Here is a 22,751-nt window from a genome sequence, read left to right as displayed (position 1 = left end):
ATTAAAAAAAACCAAATAATTTTTTTAATATTTAAGTTAAAATCTGGGCCTGTCAGGAACCCAGATATCAATTGTGTTATAAAAGGGAGTGGTAATGCTGGGTTAAGGAGACTCTGGAAACTGAATTTTGATGTATTTTTAACTGGGAAAAATTGGGTAAAATACTTCCACACTGTCACAATGTATGCAAAATTTTCAGTTATTAAAAAAAAAAAAAAATAGGTAGAACTGAAATTAATAAGCATTGCAATCTACTGGTAAAAGATCAAGCTTTAGTAGGCTAAAAGCACAATTCAGAAAAAATACTTTTTTTTTCCTTTCAAATATTAAAGTTAAAATCCAGGCCTGTTAGGGGCCAGGATAACACTCTTGTTATAAAAAGGATGTGGGTATGATACTACTGCTGAATTAAAGAGAGGATGGAAACTGATTTTTGATGCATTTCCAACTGGGAAAATTGGATAAAATATTCCTGCCCTTCTATCATTAGGACCACTTGTATACTAGTGATTTAATAATATTTTTGTGGAGAGATGGGGAGAGAATCATCTCTCTCTCTCTCTCTCTCTCTCTCTAATAAAAATGGAATTCTCCCTATGTTCTAAAAAATTGCCACCGAAATTCTAGTTTTCTAGTTCGGACCACAGGCTGCTATGTAAAAGGTTCATTGCATGTGTAACAAACTAGCTAGTCTTATGAAACAAAACTATTTACATCAAAAGCATATTTAGAAGATTGTATTTTACAAATTCCACAGATTTTTATTTTTATGTGCAATTATATTGGAGCAGTATAGTATTAAGGGCAAGTTACTACAAAGGATAAAAGGGTGGTTGAATAGAAGAAGACAGAGGACTTCGGGGGACTACACAAAGGGGATCGAAGGGTGACACGGGTAATTACAGACCAGTTAGTTTAACTTCTGTTCCGGGTAAAATAATGCAGTCGCTGGTTAAAGATGCATTGCAGGATCATCTAGACAAGACTGCAGCAATAATTCAGACACAGCATGGGTTTGTTAAGGGAAAGTCTTGTCTGACAAATTTGATAGGATATTATGATGTGGTTACAAAGGAACTGGATGCAAAAAATAATTTTGATATCATATATTTGGATTTCAGGAAAGCTTTTGACACTGTTGCGCATGGAAGACTATTGTACAAATTGGAGCAGAATGGTATTAAGGGTAAGTTGCTACAATGGATAAAAGGATGGTTAAGTGGGAGCAGACAGAGGGTAGTAATCAATGGGTGCTGCTCTTCTTGGACTAATGTTATTAGTGGAGTCCCACAGGGTTCGGTGTTGAGTCCACTGTTGTTTTGTATATTTATCAATGATATTGATGAAGGTATATCAGGCTTAGTGTCGAAGTTTGCAGATGATACAAAGGTTGGCAGGGTTGTTAATGACAGTAATGGCAGTGTGCTACTGCAACAGGATCTAGATAATTTGGGCAGATGGGCTAAGAAGTGGCAACTGAAGTTTAACCTTGACAAATGCAAAGTACTGCATATGGGTAGAAGTAACCCCAGAGAAATGTACCAACTGTGTGGTACTACACTTAAGGTGGTAGAAAATGAAAAAGACCTGAGAGTAATTGTGCAGTCAGATATGAAGTTTTCTGAGCAATGCAGACAGGCTGCCAGGGCAGGTCATGGGGTTTTGTCAATGATATATAGGAATTTTGCTAGCAGGGAAAAGGAGGTGATTATCCCTCTGTATAAGGCAATGGTGAGGCCATGCCTCACCATTGCCTTATACAGAGATGGCCTTAGTTGCTAATGAGGCCAATATGGCCTTAGTTGCTAATGCTGCTAAAAACCAAATAACAACAACATATCATATAGGATATTCACATTCTTTCTCTATCTTTCTCACGCCTATATCTCCTATTAGTTAGGGCATTTTTGTGTAATTTACACATCCATCTTAGCACTTTTTAACAGACTTGTCAATTGTACCTCACAGATATAAACTTTTGTATCCTTTGTTGCTGCTTTATGCATTCAGGTGCATTTGTCATATCACCTTTATATTTCTATATTTTTTTCTATTTTTATTTTTATCTTTCCATTACCATTGCACTTTTCAGCTCATTATTTTACATATTTCTTATATATATATAGGGTGATTCACTACCAGGGCGACAAACTTGCAGGAGGTGTAGGGGCACAAAGATGAATCGGAATCACATAGCATTGCAAGATCCGAAATGCCTTCATCATGCCGTAGAGGACGTTGAACGGGAGGTCGCGTGAACAGCGATCCCGCTGGAAGTCAGCATTTGCGAACCGTTTCTGTTGAAGAATCCAAGTAGCAAAAAGTTCTCCAGAGTGGATAATCCGCAGGCTCCAATGATTGGACGTGTTGCAGATGGTATGAACTCATTTGGTTTGTTGACAGTATCCTCCATACAGTGGATTGGGAAATACCCAATCGTTGGCCTATCGCTCGAGTACTCGTACTCGGATTGCCTTCTGCAAGATGTAGGACATTCTCCTCATTGTCTGGCATCCTCGCCGTTCGCTCTCGATTCATGGTACCTCTCGTGAAACAATCAGTCTCACGTAACCTTCTGTGCACATGTGCGAAAATCGTATGATGAGAAGCACGCCTGTGCGGGAAACGTTCCTCGTAGAAACGCAGAGCAGCGCGCCCCTTACAGTCTGCAGCTCCATACGCGAGGTGCATGTCGGCCAGTTCAACGTTTGAATACTCGTCCATCCTACTGGATCGGGAACTGGGGCAGTAGGATGGACGAGTGCCCCCTACACCTCCTGCAAGTTTGTCGCACTGTTTGTGAATCACCCTGTATATATATATACACACAGTGCTTTTTTTGCAAAAAATATGTGCCAGTACTCATTCTTTGCTATCAGGAAAAATTGAAAATTAAAAGGATATGTAAAGTACTCTAAAATTTTTTTTCCTGATATTGTTACTTTAGTAGTAATGTTTTTGGAATAAGAAAAACAAATTAAGTATTTTAACACGGTTTATTAAGCATAAATTTATTATTTAAGTATATAAAAAAACAAATGTGTAAAAAAAAAAAAATAAGTAAAATAAGTAGTAAGTAAAAATAATTTCATAATGAAGTTTTTATAGAATATTCCAAATTTTTATTAAGTTCTCATCCGACACACTATGGCGACTTTTTGCTGTGTGTCTGTTGCTGAATGACGTTTCCAAAGCAGCCACGAATTGACATATTTTGCTGGATGGGTCTACAGTTTTAAGAAATAGTAGTGAAGAAATTGTTTTTGTCATCAACGAAGTTCTGGTTGGGCTGACAATCAGATTCGTGCGTGAAAATCCTCATTCACATTCATCGATGAAATTGGTATTGTACTCAGAGCGTTCATCAAATGCTTCAATTCTTCCAAAACCGTCTTATCAATTAGGTACTCCCGAAATCCACAAATTGCATCTCTTTCATTTAACTGTAACCTGATTGACAATTTTCTAACTTAATTTTCAACAAATGCCAACATTTCATGTTTAGAAGGTTTAATACCTTTGTTGTCCTCATTTTCCTTCTCTCGTCATTGATATTGTCATTAGTTCTTTGAACTATATGTTAAATCTGAATTTTTTCTTTTCTTTTTGAAACTGTCCAAAATATCAACGTCATTCGGATATTCAGATACTATGACTGTGTAAACAGAGTTAAGGAAAATTTACGGAAAAATGTGGATACGGAAAAAAAAAAAATGCACTTCCGCAAAACAACAGATGATTATTTGTCGGGCTAAAAGAAAATCACTCTCTCCTAATTCTCAAACAGGGTGCTTACAGCTGATTCACAGTGGTGTCCAACCTACGGCCCGTGTGGAAAGTGAACTAAAACAGCATTTAAAATCTTGTTAATTATTAAATTATTTTCTCATTAAATGTTTTGTTCAGTAAATGTAATTGTGTATTGTACTTAATAAAATTTTTGAATATTTTCAGTTTTTCTTTTACATGTAACAAGATATGGAAAATGTAACACAATTTTTTCTTGAATCACTGTGTGGCCTGCGAAATAAATCTAACTTTGAATTTTTTTGAATATGCCTCCTGTATGGGAAAATTGTATTTGTGTTTTTGTATGACCTTTCAAGGTAGGCCACTGTATGTCGTGTAAAAAAAAAAAAAAAAATTCCAATCTGTTGAACTGGGATAGGGGAAAAGGAAGCAGAGAGAAAAAAAAGATTTAATCCCGCACAGGTGATTTTCATCCCACACTGGAGAAAGTGATAGGACAGAAAAAAATTTGTATGTGAGCTTGTGTGTGTGTGTGTGTGTGTGTGTGTGTTTTGTAGTGTAGTGTTGTGTATTGGCCTTTTGGCTACCTGGAAGCAGTGATCACCTGGACTTCCACCTCCAGGTACTCATTCCTAGCTGCGGGAAGGCAAGGCCTCCCCTACTATCTGCTCGCCCTCCTCCCTGGGAACGAGTTTCCCAGGGAGGAAAAGAAAACTAGATTAAGGTGAAGAGGGGAAAGGACTCTTTCCCGCACCCGGCCCAGGGGAGTCCCAGTGCAGGATAAATTGCTAGGGGGAAAAAAAAAGTGGGTGAGAGGTTGCTAGCCTGACATGGGGGGAAAAGGTTGGACACCACTGCAGTAGAAGGTTGACCAAAGCCAATTGGCAACATCGGGAATACCTCTTGATATGCTCACTGTTGACCAGCGCGACTTCTCCATATGTGGGACAGGTGGTCGGATAGGTGTACCCCTCAGTTGCAGAATGGTAATCCTGTTAGCTCTCTTAATTCGTGCAGCAGCACAAATTGCTTGAAGGCCAGAAATTCGAACAGTGTGTACCGAGTTAAATCTATCCCTATCCGTTCTTTATATGAAAATTTTCTTTGCTCAACGGAAACTATTTTAAATGTAAATTCCGAGGGGAATTCAAAAAAATTCATTATAAAAGGAGTTCGTTAAACAGAGGTCTGACTGAGTAATTTATAATTCTAAAAATGGTTATAAAGTTTTATATAGAAAATATCTTAGCAATAGACAGCGAAAAATGCAAATTTAGTTAAATAACTTTAAGCTTTTAGCTGGTAAACATGTTAAAAAAATTGACGTAATATTACCAATTTCGAAGTGCATCCAAATGTCACACATCACTGTTAATAAAGATGCTGGTATGCCATACCTTTTTGTACTGTCCCAAAAAAAAGCACTATATATATATATATCTATATATATATCTATATATCAAGGCCTAACCATACACAGGAAAACTAATTTCAGACTTCAAAATAATTAGTCAAAATGTGCCGTTTCATTGGTGGAGTGTGTTTTAAAAGAGAATTATGTAAGTGCATGATAGCAGTTTATTCACTTTTACAGTTAGGCTGCATTTGAAAATTGCTTTGAAAAAAAAAATTAATGTACATGTTTCTTTTTTTTTTAATTTATTTTATTTCAGAAAAGTATGCACAACAGGAAACCCTTAAACAGGAAACATTTACTGTGTATAGGAAAGAAAATAACTATTTAGTTAATAGTAATGCAACAATAAAATGAAGCTATTTGTAATGTTTATGCATATTGGCTATTTACAGTGTGTATTGGATATTTATGGAAGAAATGGGATTTGGTCACAAAGCTGTAGGATGACATAATCAACTGCTTGTAGTTCCATTTCTTCTATTGTTCTTCTATTTCTTTACTAAAACTGTTTACCTAAGTTTTCAATTTACTAAAAATGTAACTGAGATATTTCAATGGCAGATGTGTGTTTATTTATGTATAATATCATTGGATTTGTTTGTTTCAGAAAGACATAGCTACTTCACGTCGTGGCAGGTATGTAGCAGAATTAATTTTGAAAATATTCTCAATTCAAAATATTTCCTTTATTTTAATATTGAGAAAAAGAAATTACTATAATTTGACATTCTTACATAACCTAGTTTCCTCTTCGTGTTTTGATTTCTCTTGCTCCTACCTGAAGTTATATATAAAGGTATCAAATCAGTGGTATTTTATATCTTTGGCTTTTTAACCTGTAATGAAATCCTGTTTAGATGATCTCTAGAATGAGTGGCAGGGTACTGGCCAGTACTTGCAGGGCAGGTGGTGCTCATGGAGTCGCATGCTTGGCTATTTTTACTAGTAGGATTTTTTGGATGCTATCTAATTTTTGTTTATTCCTGGCTATAACTGTTCTGGGGAACCAGACCATTGGTAATTACAGGGAGAAAGACCAATTTGTATATTAGTGATAGGGCTTTGCTCTTGAGACCCCAGTCTGAGTGGCTGACATGGTCAGTTATACCTGTATAATTTCTGATTTTTTTTGGCCAGATAAGTGAGGTGGAGTTAGAATGAGAATTTATTGTCAAATATTACCCCAGATACTTTAGTTTGATGGTTATTTTGATCGACAAAGATAATCTAATCACAGGAGGCCTCCAGGTGGGAAGGCAAAAACCAAGTGTATCCCCTCGATCAGGACGAACTTGGTTTTTGCTGCAGAGATTGTGTTTGTGAGCACATGGCCCTTTCTTTCATAACTGCTCTGGTGCTTGTTGGTATAAGCAGAATAAGGTCATCTGTGAAGGCAAGCTTATCTATGGGATCTAGGCTCATATTAAGAAATTCATCCAGCACTGAGTTTCAAAAGAAGGGACCCAGTACTGAATTTTGAGGGCATCCTTTGGTCACATTATGTGATTGCCTGGAATCTGGTATGTACAGTGACAAGTCTGTTACTTAAATAATCCTGAATCTCGATCTATGATATGGACCGAGAGGCATATTTGCATGGTACAGCCTCCTCAGAATGCTGGGCCACCAAAGTGCATCAAAATCCACTGAGATAGCCAGTTAGCATTTTTTTTGTAATGTATTAGTTATTTGAGTCACTTACTACATGGCATCTACCATGGAATGGTCTTTTTAAAATCTGGATTGTAGGTCAGAGTGTTAAATTACTGTAGTGTAGTAGTCTTGTAGGTAGAAAAGAATCAGTTTTTTTAGGATTTTGCCAAGTACTGGAAATAGAGCAATAGGTCTATAATACCTAGGCTTTCTGGATTTTTTTAAGAATAATTCAAAGGTTACCCTGATTCCAGGCATCTGAGAATATGCCTGGAATCAGGGAATGTGAGATAGTTATTAAACAGGTGAAGCATATGATTTGGATATACTGCTGCTAGTTTTTGATTACTTCAACCTCAGTGAGGTCATGGCCTGGACATTTGTTTTCCTTTGTCTTGTCAAAATCTGTTTTCAGTTCTTCTAATGTGAAGGGGGAGGGGTTCCATCACATCAGTATGATTCTGCACAGATTTTTTTCTCCTTTTTCTGTGAGGGACTGGCTATCCGTGGGAAAGAGTGTATTCAGGATATTTTCTAGTGTCCTCCACAGTGTGGTTGGGGACCTGTCTAGTATTGTAGTTATGTACATAATTTAATTTCTTGGGAGCTTGTTTGTTACAGTCCAATAGACCACACCCCAAGGGTCCATCCCAACCAAGGCACACCAACACTCCTATTTTTGTCTTATCCATACTGTGTAACCATTCCTGAAGTTTTTGTACTGTTTCTGAGTGTGTCTCTTTCTTGCTGGGGCCAGTTTTGATGTGATCTTCGAAAAGTTTTTCTTATTATTAGCAGTGGCATACACCATCAGCAAAAAAAAAAAAAAAAATCACCTAACCATGTTCTACTTGAATTTATTCAAGATCCAATTCCACAACATCAGATGGAAGTTTGTTCCAGCAGTGAACCACCTGCTGGCTAAAGGCCAGGTGTACCCTGCACCAGACCTGAGGGATTCCTGAAAGGTTTCCCAGTTAACTTTTTAATGTTGAATCTGGTAATGTCATGCATTGCCAGCACCATTGTTACTTAGTGCACCACCAGGCTAAAAGTTATAGCCTGGTGGTCAGAGGTAGTCCAGTTCTCTTGGAACCACTAGTCAATGAATTTGGTAGCAGTTGATCCTGTGGCCAGTATAAAATCAATGGTGCTTTCCCAGAGGGTGCTGCTAAATTGTAGGTAAATTATGTGGGCACCACAAAAAGTGTTTTTGCTAAAAAGTCTTCCAGCTGCTGTCCATTATATATGCCTCTACAGTTATTAGTTTCTGCTGTGCTGGAGGGCTGATTTACAGTTTGCTTCTATAGAAACTAGCATTCTGCTGCCAGGGAGGATAGCCACTGCACACTGTAGCTAGTGGATTGTAAGGCTATACTCTCTCTCTCTCTCTCTCTCTCTCTCTCTCTCTCTCTCCCCCTCCCTCCCTCCCTCTCCTGGTAGAGAGAGAGAGAGAGAGAGAGAGAGAGAGAGAGAGAGAGAGAGAGAGAGAGAGAGAGAGAGAGAGAGAGAGAGAGAGATTATCTGAAATTTGCCAAGCCAGCATACGATGTGTGTGCGCGCTCCTCCATCCTTACAGAGACTCTCTCTGAGGAGTATCTCCAGAACCCCATCCTTACAGTGACATGGTGGTGTCAGTGGTTATTTCAATAGCCCTGTAGGATGGGGTAACCCCTGTACCTTATCTCCATGACTGTAGGGCTCCTGAACAGTTAGCAGGTCAGTATTATTCTCTTCCATTTTGATCTTAAGCTGGTCAGTTATGGTTCTTGCGCATAGTGCATTAAGCTAGAGAAATTATAGTGACCAGCAAGAATTTGTATTTGTTTCATTACTATCCATGATTTATTTTTGATTTGTATGCTTTGAGTACTTTTTGAAGTCCTTATGGAATGTTTACAGTTGATATAAGTTACAGCATATAGGTCAGTGTTCTTTATTTGACATTCCCCTAAATGTGTGATCTTTAACCTCTCTCTCTCTCTCTCGTGGGTGGCATGGCCAAACCTCTGACATTTGGAACATTTTAGTATGAGGAAATGTTCCTTGAACCTGTAGCTGATATCCAGCCAGCATAGACTGTCCTGGTGTTTCAAAATTTCCTAGGCTCTTGTGGGTATCTGAAAGATGCAGTTACAATATAACTGTGATCTTGGATGGAATGGCTCTTTTGGGTAGGAATTCTCTCTTCATTTCTTCGCTGGACATTTTGTCAGAGAACTTTGTTTGTTTGTTATTTGGTTTTTAGGAGCATTAGCAACTAAGGCCATATTGCTCCGGGATATGCGGTGGTCATTCCCTGACCTTCCCGCATCCTCCGTATTTGGTGGTGACGGGCTCGAACCCCGGTCTAATCAAGAAGCGTGTGCTACGCACTGCTGCTCCTTCCCACTTGGCCACGGAGACACCTCAGAGAAATTTATTAATGAACTTCCTCTATAAACTTAGACTTGTACTCGTGTAGACTTGCCCTTTTCTCTGTCAAACAGTAAGATTGCAAGGGTTCCTGCCTCTTGGAGACTACTTTTAGTCCCATTTGTTCCATTTTTTGGTTCTTTATTTTGGAGGCATCCCCTTTTTTTGTATTCTCAATTATCACACTCTGGTTTCTGATCTTAATGCTATAATCTATACACTCTTCAACTGGGGCTGCAGTTGGTTAATCATTTCCTCTTTAGCAGCTCTGCTGGAAAAGTTCAGTTTGTTTTTTATCTTGATTACGACAATGTTTTGGTCTCTGTTAAAAGGGGGTGCAGGCTTAGTAGGTATTCTTAGCCTTCTCAGGGCATTTAGTTGCCTATGGCATCTTGTTTCAGATGTCTCTTTAGAATATGTTGTCATGTGCTCTAGCTTTGCCTTACAGAACCTTTGTTGTAGGTTGGAGGAGCACCTGGTTCTCTCTAATTCCTTTGTCGTAGTTTGGAATCAAATTCCATGTTAGATTCCTCTATATTGTCCACATCTAATTTATTCAATGATATGGAGGGTGAATGAACTGTCCTGCGGGAGCAATAACCGAATAGAAACGTACCAGCTGTGTGGTACAGCCAGGCCTCTCATAACACGTTTTTCAGTTACTACTATTTGTAAAATTATACCATTTTTCACTTTACACAATGCAAATTTTCAGTTAATGTGATCTTTTTTTTTTTTTTTTTTGTGATAGTTGAAAAAGATTTGAATTGCGTGTTTAGATTACCGTGCATTGGACAGGCAATAAACAAACGTTTGCCTACTGCCTGCCTCAGTGTGTTCCATCAACCATTGGAAAAAGACATGTTACTTGTTTGTTTCCTGCTAATAAAGTCAATGCAGACTTGGATTTAAAAATTCTAATTTTTAAATGAGCTAGATCATAGGTTCCCAAAGTGGGCGCTGAAGCCTTCTAGGGGGGGCGATAGTGGGTTCAGAAGCAATTGGGGGGCATTCAGGCGGTCTAGGGGTTGTTGGCTCTTTATCTGTATTTTTATCTCTTCAGGTCCAGTGGACCCAGTTCAAAGGTCAACTAATAAATTCTATAATTTTTACTTTATGGACACAGCTGAAATTCGCTATAGGTGAAGCCAGAACTGTTTTCTTCGATTTTCCCACTTCAATTTTCAAAACCTTCTATTGAATTTCATGCAAATGACAAAAATGTGACATCAAGTGTGTATTTTTTTAGGCCTTTTTCTTTTATTTTTCTAAACCCACCCTAATTAGCCTAGGGCCTTTGAAACGTGACAACACGAGCCACTGTGAGTTGACATAAGAAGCAATAAAGCGAAACAGTAGCAACAACTGTTTTTGAAAGGCAAACAGATCGTATTTCCTTTCTCCAACATGTATTGCTCCTACAAACAGAAAATCAGGGAAATTCATCTTTTAGAAACAAGAAAAACTGGTGTAAAACTGATAACACTGCAATGCGCATTTGATAAAAAAAAAAAGCTTGCTTTATTGTAATTGTTTTTAGTAAACAATAGCGGAACAGCAGTTTCCTGGGTTTGATATTCTAACGAAATTTCAAGAAAATATTTCTATTTGTAGCTGCGTTATAAACTTCGAAAACTGGTGTGTAAAAGAAGAAAAAAAAAATCATCCGCTATGAATAATGGATTGTTTCTTGAAATGTGTATTCTTCACAAAACTGCAATATTTTCTAACAGTACAAAGCTAACAGATTGCAACTAACAGCTGCTCAAAAAGTATTCTTAGAAGATATTTGCTTGTTGTTACGCTTTGATGTCATCGCAAAGGGAGAAATTCTGTTTTAGTACAGAAGCCGAATAAATTCACTATCCACTGTCATAATGCTGTTCTGAACTGCAATAAACAGATAAACTCCGCTGAAAAATAGATTTTCTCCCCATCACTTCTCTTTCTTTGCTGTGGTTTTTGGCGAGCAATTTCATGCAATCAAGTCGGTGACTGCTAAATGCGATGCGGTTTCTTGTATTCTCTATTTCGGGATCTCTGACCGTGTGGTCATCCTGGAATATAAACAGAAAATTTGTTAGTCGGAATGCTGCCCACCAATGGCACCAATTATCAACTCTTTTACTGTCCTTCTAATATTCAATATGTGCAGATAATCGACTTGGGCAAAATTCGAAAGTGCTACTTCAATTAGGAGCAAAAACTGTTTGCCCCAACATAACGAATTACTTTAGGTACAATAAAGGACAACTACTGATGATTTTACTGACTGGAAGGAAGTGTCCACAACTGTACAAGGCGGTCACTCAAAGGAAAGTAATTGTAGTCATTTGTATTCAAGGACAAGTTATACGGCGATGTTTGAAATGTATAATGCAGTTCACTGGCTAATATTTCCAGGGGGATTATTGCAAAATATTGTTCCGAAAAACAATTACAATAAAGCAGAGAGGGTTTTTTATCGAATGCACGCCAGACAAAAATTGGACTAATCTGAACTTAGGCATCCTACGATGAAGCTGACTTATTAGAACTTTAGCATTGTGAAACTGAATGCAATAAAGAAATACTTTCGAATCCGCAATGAAACTGACTTACTAGAACTTCAGCATCTGTGATGAAAGTTACAGTTGTGGACCTTTGACAATCTCCTGGCCTTCCTCCCACCAAAAGAGTATTTTTATTTCTTTCTCTCTGTCTCTTTCCCTTAAGTTCAGACTAGAAAGGGTGAACTCCCTCCCCTAAAGAGTTTTTACCCCCCAAGTGAATGAAAGGAAGTGGAAATTTCAGGAAAATGAACCCCATTTTCCTTCATTCGGCAAACAGCAGCTCTGTCAGTGCAAGAGAAGTGAAATTACATTTGCAGCTCAGAATGGAATTCAAGCAAGCAAACATATGACACTTTATGGTGAATTTTTCAGGCGTGTGTGTGTGATAATGAAAATCCAATTTTTCCCTCAAATTTTTTGATGGTATCAAATGCATATAAAACAATCCATTACTCGTAGCAAAAAAATATATATATATATATTTTTTTTTTGTTTTCGTTTGCACACCAGGTAAGATGCATGCAAAGTTCCTTTGATATGAGTTTTTAAAGTTTATAATGCAGCTATCAATAGAAATATTTTCTTGAAAGTTCATAAGAAGATCAAATATACATCCATGAAACTGCTGTTCCGATTGAGTCCTCTAGAAACAATTACAATAAAGCAAACTTTTTTTTTTATGAAATGCGCATTGTAGTGATCAGTTTTATGAGTTTTTTTTTTTTTTTCCCTTCCGTTTCCAGTATGGCTTCCAATAGATGAATTTTCTATATTTTTTGTTAGTAGATACAATACATACTGAAGAAAGGAAATGCGATATTTTTGTTTTTCAAAACCAATTCGTTGAAATTCTTTCATACAACAATTATGAAAAGCAGTAAAAGCAAAATGTTGTGACAGAGTGACAATGCAAAATATTGTTTGCAAGTAATGATGCTCAACTGTTTGTTTTCCATGAAAATTGTTTACAGTTTTATTTTCTCCTTGGATCACCTTCGTAACGCTTGGTAACAATTATCTCAGCGTATGTTCATTCGTTTGAGACAGATTAGGTGCGAATTTTAAACTAATGCCGTAGCGCATTTCATCTTTAAAGCTTCCAAGACCGTTTTGCCGACGTAATAATTCATAAATTGATATGTGTATTTTTGATGAGTAGGATGAGTAGATGAGTGGAGTCATACAAAGTGTAAATTAAATCTTTTATTTTGTGAATATTGTTGCAAATTTTATTACTTCATTATGTCCGAATCTAAGAAGAAATGTCGACAGTACAGTATTGAGTATTTGAAATATGGCTTTATTCAGTCTCCTATGAACCAATTATTACCTATGTGCTTGATTTGCCAAAAAGTATTTTCAAATGATGCAATGAAGCCTTCTAGACTACAAGAGCATTTGACTAAAATGCATGCTGACGAAAAGGATAAAGATTTGTCCTATTTTCAAGTACTAGAAAAAAAATATTTTAAACGTCCAACTATATCAAAACTTTTTGTGTCGTCCACTAAACAAGATAATGACGGATTACAAGCTTCTTATAATATTTCATTATTAATCGCAAAAGCGGGAAAACCACACACAATTGGTGAGGAATTAATCTTGCTGGCAGTAAAAGAAGTAATAAACACTGTGCTTCATAAGCCAGCGTCAGATACCATCAGGAAAATTCCTTTGAGCAATAATTCAGTGCAAAGAAGAATCAATGAAATGGCTGAAGATGTTGAAAAATTACTGTGCGATTATTTGAAGATATGCCAATTTTCCATTCAACTTGATGAATCAACTCTCCCAAATAATGAAGCACTACTCTTGTCATACGTACGATTCATAAAAGAAGAAAAAGTTTGTCAAGAATTATTATTTGCTAAAAATTTGGAAGTGGATACAAAGGGAGAATCTGTATTTAATACCATGAATAAGTTTTCTCAAGAGAAAGACATTCCTATTCGTAATATTTTGTCTGCTGCTACTGATGGTGCTCCAGCAATGACAGGGCGCCACAAGGGTTTCATAGCGCATTTGAAACAGGCAGTACCAAATGTGCTCGCTATACATTGTGTTCTTTATCGTCAACATTTGGTTGCGAAGAATTTAAGTGAATGCCTGCATACGTCGCTCCATTGTGTTATTAGAGCAGTCAACAAGATTAGAAGCAATTCATTGAGTGACAGATTGTTTAGCCAACTTTGTAGTGAAAATGATGAAGATTTCAATCGTGTGCTGCTTCACACAGAAGTTCATTGGCTTTCAAAAGGTATTTGTCTGAATCGATTTTACAATTTGTTTGATTCAGTACTAGAGTTCCTAGAAAACAGATGACAGATTGCGGGCCAACCTGATTACATCCAAAAATGACATCGCTTATTTGACAGATCTCTATAAAATATTTAATGAAGTCAATCTCCAATTACAAGGTGATGAATGGAATTTAATTAAAACAAAAAATGTTATTGCCGCTTTTGTGGGGAAACTTCTTTTGTTCAAGCGGAATCTAGGCTGAAGGGAATATAGCCACTTCAAATTTATCAGCAGTCTCTCTTAAAAAGGAAGATTTACTTACATAATGCCTTCTGAAATTAGATGAAATAAAAATATCGTCAACATATCTGCACCATGTTGTAATAGGTGCAGGTGGGCTCAGGTGTATCTGCTCCTCCAGATCTTCCATGGCGATGTTGGCTACTACGGAACTAGCAGGGGCACCCATAGCAGTGCCATGTACCTGATGGTAGACTGCATCCTCAAAAGTGAAGATGCTGCTTGATAAGCATAGGTTGTGGGCGGTACAGATGTCATCAGTGGATAGTGATTGTCCTGGATTGGAGGCTTAAGTCGTTCTCGAGGAGCCTTCTGGTGCAGTGCAAAGTTGCATCATGTTCAAGTGATGCAACTTCCTTCGTCTTGAACCTAAGCAGCAAACAACTATCCATTGAACAGCTGAGTCTTATCCAACGGCATGAAATTCGCCATCATACCATCTAAACCTCCATTCACACAGTTCGCTGTGGGTATAGAAGCCAGTATTACCAACCTTCCCGAAGAAACTGCCAACGAGATCTGTTTCAGGACTGCCGCAATCCTCCGCGGCACTCGGCAAACTTACTCAAAGCTTAACCATCGTCAACATGCCGCCCTATCATCTATAAGAAAAGACAACTCCATCGTCGTACTTCTTGCTGATAAAGGGTGCCGGACCGTTGTATTAGACTGATCAACCTACCGAGAGAAAGCCCTGGCCCTACTACTAGACCCAAACATATATGAACCTCTATCTAATCCACCCATTAAGGTCTTGAAGCGTCTAGAGACACAGGTCAATAAATTTGTCCGCACATGGTTTAAAAATAAGAAGATCTCGACTACAGCTCAGCATCTTCTACATGCTACTGGCTGCCAACTACCGCAATTCTATGGATTTCCAAAGATCCACAAACCGGGTATTCCCCTCAGACCAATAGTGTCTTGCTTCAGTGCCCCAACGTATGAACTGTCCAAGCATATTGCGCGCCTCCTCTCACCTCTTGTAGGAAATACCTCACACACCTTTAAAAATAGCAGTGAATTCATCCATCTCATTAAGGACTTCACTCCCTGACAACACCGTCATGGCATCATTTGATGTGATTTCTTTATTCATTTCAATTCTCGTCCAACAGGCCGTGCACTGTGCCAGAAGGCTCCTTGAGAACGACTTAAGCCTCCAATCCAGGACATCACTATCCACTGATGACATCTGTACCGCCCTCAACCTATGCTTATCAAGCAGGATCTTCACTTTTGAGGATTCAGTCTACCAGCAGGCACATGGCACTGCTATGGGTGCCTCTGTTAGTTCCGCAGTAGCCAACATCGCCATGGAAGATCTGGAGAAACAGATACACCTGAACCCACCTGCACCTATTACAACATGGTGCAGATATGTCGACGATATTTTTACTGTAATACCACTTGGCTCTGAAACAGCACTACTGGAATACCTCAACTCCCTATCTAATTTCATCCAGTTTACTATAGAGTTGGAGGTCAATAATGCGCTCCCTTTCCTGGATGTCTTAGTGCATCGCGTAGGCCCACATCTAGAGACTTCGGTGTACCGCAAACCTATGTGGTGCGGACAATTCACTAACTACAGATCCGGCCACACACCAAGTCATCTCAATAGCACTGCCCGCACCCTATTCTCCAGGGCTTGGAGCTATTCCAGCACTGATGCAATTAGGCGTAACGAGATCTCCTGTGTGAAGGCGGACCTAACCAAACGTGGTTATCCATCCCATGTGCTAAGCAGGTGCCTATTAAAGGCACAAGAACTCACATCCCACCCAAGACCGCCGAACCAAGACGGTATACCGTCCGCCTACATTCCCTATTATCCAGACATGTCAGGACGGATCTCGAAGATTCTTAGAAATTACAACATCAAATGCGTGCTGTTACCCTGCAGGAACCTATGTTCACTTGTCTCCAGTGTGAAGACCCCTGTCACACCTCTCTTACGCAGCAATGTAGTATATCACATCACCTGTAGAGACTGTGACAGCTGCTACATAGGAGAAACATCATAGCGTCTCCAAGATCGCCTTACAGAACATGACAGAGCAATCCGGCTTGCCGAAACTGACCAGTCCGCAGTCGCGGAACATTGTTTGGGCCACCAACCACGATCTTGATCCCAAACATGACTTTGAAATAGTAGACCACTCACGACACTTTCGCCACCGCCTATGGCTAGAGTCACTTAACATATTAAACAATCTAAAGGCAATAAACCACCACAAAGGCATATGTCTACACCCCATCCTAGAGACAACTGTTTTAATGCTAGATGATCAGTGGAGTAAAACAGCGCACGTCCGTGCAGCAACAATAGCAAATGAATAACGTGCCTCACTCAGCTCATTGCATTTATCCGTTGTATTTGTATTTGAATTCAGTTGAAAAAGAGACTCGTTAGTCTTGAAAGCTATTGCCTGTTACTTATTATTATATATTTTATTATTACATTAAACTGGGTTATAATTATACGTATCTATATTTTTTCTCTCATAGATGCAAAATAGTTATTCATTTTATCAAGTACCTGAGCAATATCATCAACAGTCAAACCATCAATATTAATTGGACCAATCTGATTGATCCCTTTCCTTCTAGAGTTTACATAAGTAAAGAAGTCTTTACTATTTTTCTTTGTTTCCTTTGCTAAAGATTTCTAGTAATTTGTTTTCACTTGTCTCGCCTCCTTTGTGACTTGATTACAGACTAGCTTATATCTACCATAGGTTTGTGTTGCCTGATAATTTATATGCATCCCATGCATTTTTCTTCTCTTCCACGAGTCTCATTAGTTCATCTGATAGCTATTTAATCTTGAACAGTATTTCTTAGTTAGTATGAAAAACCTAGTGCATTTCAAGATTCTTCCTTGAATGCTTCCCATTTAGTTTGATGTTGGTACCATCATCAGTTGGTCCGGTTGTATAGAATTTAAAAACTGTCTTGGACCACTGTAGTCACCTTTACGAAAGCAAAAACCCTTCCCTTTACCCCTGATGGTAATTGCATCTTTGAGTAAATCCCACATAAGTGCACTGTGATCACTGCTACGTAGTGGGTTCTTTATCTGTAGATTCTTAATGCATGAATGATAAGTCACTACTGAACAGTGACTTATCAACTTTTGAACCTCTCTGTTCCTTCTATATAACCAGCCTGTTCAGTATTCTGAACTTCTACAAGCCATACAATAACATGCAACAGTGCCTCTTGTCCAGATTTAATATATTATGCATGTAACAAAAATTTATAATGGCCGATGTTACTTTTGTAATTGAATCTTTTTTGGTAAAGATTTATTCCACTTTTTGGGCACCATGCTACAGTTTTGAAACCTGGAAAAGAGCACACCAGTCCTTATAGTTACAGACCAATCTCTTTACCAGTTGCCTTGGTAATATCTCTGAAAAAATCATCCGCAGTTGACTCTTTTGGATCATTGAAATGCAACATCTAATGAATAATAAATCTGATGATCAGCATGGCTTTTGCCAGAACAGAAACTCCTTAGATCTCATGATCAAGGCTTAGTCTACAGTTTGCAAATGCCATTTTGAAAAATGAATGTCTTGTAATGGTTTCCATAAATATAGAGAAGGCATTTGATACTATATGGCATTCTCAGTGACCTTCTTGCCCTTGGTATATGAGGCAACTTGTCTAAATAGGAAATATCTCCAGAATCGTTCTTATTAAGTTCGATACTAAAACTTACTTTTTACAACATTCTTGAAGGAAGAAGTATCACAACGGTTTGTACTGAGTGCAGTCTTTTTTGCCCTTAGAATTGATTCCATTACAAAAGAATTCCTGTTGAGGCAGTGCTGTTGATCTCTCAATTTCTTGCCATTCTCAGAACATAATCTATTTAATGTTAATGGTAGATATCCCTCATAAAGTACAAAAGTGAGCATTACTCAATGGCTATCATCTTTCACAATAGCAAACTATTGTGATGCATTTTTGCAATCACTTTAAATTGCATTCGGCCCTGTCTTGGGAAGCAGATTGTACCATTCTGCTGCTCTTATATAGGGCATTGATTAGATCCCATTTGGATTATGGTTCTGCCCAAAAGGATGTACTAAGCTGGCTCGATCCTATACAACGCAGTGCATTGCAGATTTCACTTAGTGCTTTCAGGACACCTTCAACTCAGTTTATATATTGAAGCTCACAATCCCACTCTATACCACTGTAGAAAAACACTACTACTACTCAAGTATGCAACCAAAATATAAAGTTGCTGTTTTATTTGGTTTTTAGGAGCATTAGCAACTAAGGCCATGTTGCTCCTGGGATATGCGGTGGTCATCCCATGACCTTTCCACATCCTCCGTATTTGGTGGGCACGGGCTCGAACCCCGGTCTAATCAAGAAGCGTGTGCTATGCACTGCTGCTCCTGCCCACCTGGCTACGGAGGCACCTAAAGTTGCTGTCTGCACCCTGTTGAGCCATACTCAATCCACCACTACAAAATTTCTATAGAAATAAATCTAGCAAAATAAGACTAGCAAACCTGTACTTTCTTGAACGAACACAGGGTTGGAATATTCCTGTTCTCAACAGGCAATGAATTCTAAAAGATATTTCTTGGTTAAAAATGCCTCAGAGTATGTCATCATTTATCAGATATATCATCATTTCTTCTACCAAGGTAGTTTTGTATTTCAGGTAGTTTTGGTAGCAGTTAAAAAGTTTTCTATTACCAACATAGTGGAAATGATGCCCATGCTAAGAAAACTTCTTCACAGGTAGTGAATTGCTTTCAGCCACTTTGGACTGGACTCTCCCTCCCTCAACTAACCTATGATAGTTATTTTTGTTAATAAGGAAAGAATTTCCCATTGACATTCATTGTGCAACACCTCCACGCAAGCCATATTCAGAAGTATGTTGATTTCTTGTCGATGTATACAATGGCTCCTAAGCATGTTCAGTTGTTGTAGCAGTGGTAGTATTTTCCTCCGCCATTATTTTGCTTCCCTTTCACCCGAGTATCAGCTTTTTAGTGGAACTACATTCAGTAAAATTAGCTTTAGAAAATTCAAATCTCTACCCATCTTGAAAAGATATAGTATACATTGACTCTCTCAGCTCAATTACAGAAATGCAGATTTCTTCCTATAATGTTACCCTGTTTTATATCAAATCAAGAGCTTGCTATTGCAAATTGAAGAATGTCATCAATCAGTGATCTTTTGTTGGATACCAGTACATTCAAGGATAAAGGTAATGAACTGGCTGATCACATTAAACTGCTTGTACAATGATCACATTGTACAAGCAGTTTGCCTTGCACAGTGGAAAGAGATCTGGCACACCCATACCAATAATAAACTTTATCAGTTGAAAGAGGACCCAAAGCCTTTTGCCATTCTAGCATTAAGACATTGCGATGAAAGGGAGTGGTACTTGTACGGGCAAGAATATGCCGTACACAGGGTGATTCACTACCAGTGCAACAAACGTGCAGGAGGTGTAGGGGCACAAAGACGAATCGGAATCACATAGCATTGCAGGGTCCGAAATGCCTTCGTCATGCGGTAGAGGACGTTGAACGGGAGGTTGCATGAACAGCGATCCCGCTGGAAGTCAGCATTTACGAACCTGTTCCCGAGGCGAATGGACGAGTATTTAAACGTTGAACTGGCTGACATGCACCTCACGTATGGAGCTGCGGACTGTAACGGGCGCGCCGCTCTGAGCTTGTACCAGGAACGTTTCCCGCACAGGCGTGCTCCTCATCATGCGATTTTCGCACGTGTGCACAGAAGGTTACGTGAGACTGGTTGTTTCACGAGAGATACCATGAATCGAGAGCGAACGACGAGGATGCCAGACAATGAGGAGAATGTCCTATGTCTTGCAGAGGGCAATCTGAGTAAGAGCACTCAAGCGATAGGCCAATGATTGGGTATTTCCCAATCCACTGTATGGAGGATACTGTCAACAAACCAAACGAGTTCATACCATCTGCAATGCGTCCAATCATTGAAGCCTGCGGATTATCCACTCCGGAGGACTTTTGCTTCTTGGTTTCTTCAACAGAAACGGTTCACAAATGCTGACTTCCAGCGGGATCGCTGTTCACGCGACCTCCCGTTCAACGTCCTCTACTGCATGACAAAGGCATTTTGGATCCTGCAATGCTATGTGATTCCGATTCGTCTTTGTGCCCCCTACACCTCCTGCAAGTTTGTTGCACTGGTAGTGAATAACCCTGTATATACAGGGTGTTTCAAAAGTGATGGCCAGTAATTTAAAGGTGAACTGTGTACAGACTACAATATGCAAAAAAAGCCTGGTAAACATGGGTCCATAAGTAAATCGTTTTCGAGATATTGCACATTTCTAGTTGGGATCTACCACTGACTTGTTTATGTTAGGTTATGCTCATTCTCTCCGTTTCTCCTCTCAATGCTCTGAGACGTAGCAGGCATACTAGTACTTGGCAAAGGATAGTCAACATGGAAAGAGGTTACAGCAATGAAGAGTATGCGGACATGCACTTCATGTATGGTAAAGCCAGCGGCAGTGCAATCGAGGCTGCACATTTGTACCAAGAAGCATTTCCCCACCGAAGGCAGCCCAACAGGCACATTCATTAGGGTACATCAACACCTTAGAGAACATGGAGTATGAGCATGTAGACCCAGAAGCATAGGTCCTGATGTTGAGGAAAGGGTGTTAGAAAGAACATTCTGTAACATGTAACATCTGTAAAATCCTGTGGTGTTGAAACCAAAAATTAAAAATGTATTATCTTATGTTTAATAAAACCACCCTTAGCAAAGGATTCACAGCTTTTTGTTAAACTTAGTGCTGCCATAGTCAGTGGCGGATCTTAACAGAAAATATGCATTATCTCGAAAACGGTTCATTTGCAGCCTGATGTTCACTGGGACTTTTTTGCTTATTTTAGTTTGTACTTTTCAACTTTAAATTATTGACCATCAGTTTTGAAACACCCTGTATATACAGTGTTTCTGTAAATGTTTCCGATTTTGATATATTTTTTTATTCAGAATTACTTCAAGCTACACTCATGAAACATATTCCAGCTGAAAGATCAATTCAGTAAGTTTTCTTTAAATTGGCACTCGACTGCCAGTTTTGCATTCTACCTGCTGTACGGTGCTACATTCACCGGAATGGCGACCGGGCCAGAGAAAGCATTGTGTGTGTGTTAGCATTTCATGCAAGACAATCTGGATTTCTTTTTGTCAGACAATGAAGGACAATGTGTACATTCTGCCACTAGCAACAATGCTGCAGGAGCTGAAGGCACTGATCACAGAGGCCTTTGGTAAAATTGATTGTGAAATGAAGCACAAGGTGTGGCAGGAGATTTTTTTGAATATCGCTATGATATCATTCGAGCTACTTATGGTGCCCACATACCAGTGACTTTATGTACCTCTATAAAACTTTTTGAATTGATCTTTCAGTTGGTATGTGTTTCATGAGTGTAGCTTGAAGTAATTCTGAATAAAAAAAAATATCAAAATCGGAAATATCATTTACAGACACCCTGGATATCTGATTCATTTCACAGGCAGTGATACTCCTCAGCGATCATGCTGTTCAGCACATTTAACAGGCAAAACATTTTCTGATTGACTGCTTGACTATCAAAGGGACAAAATATCAGTCCTGCTTTCTTTGACTAATCTTCGAGAACCAATGACACTGCAGCTTATTATTGGCAATAAAGCAAAGAAGAACATATTTTTCTGTTTTCTAAAACAAAATGGGGTATATCATAAATTCTGAATGGGTTTCTGTAATAAAAATGAAGTGGTTGCATTTCTTAATTAGTTTATAGCACATTCCTGTGGATATTGGAATAGCCACTCCCCAGCTTACTTAATACTTGACTTTGGAAATTCGACTTTACATACTTTTTTGCTGGCCGGTGCATTTATAACTCGCTGGCTAAAGTAAAACTTTCTTCAATCCATTCTAAACATCTCCTCCCGTAACTTGAATTTATGGGCCCTAGTTCTAGAATCACTTATAACTGTAAATTTTGTCCTCATTCATTTTACTTTTGCCTCTCAGAGCCTAAACACCTCAATCAAGTCTTCTCTAAGGTGCCTAGTTTCCAAGCTCTGCAAACCACATATTCGAAGTCTTTCCTCATATGGATGCCCTTTTGCCAATCTCACCGGGCTAGTTACCCGTCTTTTGACCCTTTCAAGAAGAACAGTCTTTTCTTTAGGTGCAGTCTCTATACTTGAACACAGTATTCCAAGTGTAGTCTTACAATATCCTTATATAATGGGATTATGATGTCCTTTTCTCTACTACCAATTGTTCGATAAACCATCGATCAGACACCATGGGCCTTACTTGCAACCTGTCTACAATTCTTGGAGAACTTCATGTCTGATTGTATCATAAC

At 38.6% G+C, this 22,751-nt stretch overlaps 1 protein-coding gene across 5 annotated transcripts in view; it reads left to right on the top strand.

The window, feature by feature from the left end:
• LOC150087015 (microtubule-associated serine/threonine-protein kinase 3-like) overlaps positions 1–22,751 on the top strand; it is a 912,052-nt gene that overhangs the window by 155,176 nt on the left and 734,125 nt on the right. For all 5 annotated transcript variants that reach the window (XM_090372902.1, XM_090372903.1, XM_090372904.1 and 2 more), the window contains one exon: positions 5,775–5,803. In XM_090372902.1, coding sequence (XP_090229028.1) covers positions 5,775–5,803 — 29 coding nt within the window. The remainder of the gene's footprint in view (positions 1–5,774; positions 5,804–22,751) is intronic.

The sequence above is a fragment of the Mastigoproctus giganteus genome, chromosome 4 (assembly GCF_048544385.1).
Source record: "Mastigoproctus giganteus isolate SK-2022 chromosome 4, ASM4854438v1, whole genome shotgun sequence".
NCBI classification, from domain to species: domain Eukaryota; kingdom Metazoa; phylum Arthropoda; class Arachnida; order Uropygi; family Thelyphonidae; genus Mastigoproctus; species Mastigoproctus giganteus.
The sequence above is the reverse complement of the archived record's forward strand: the minus strand, read 5'-3'. Positions and strand labels throughout refer to the sequence as shown.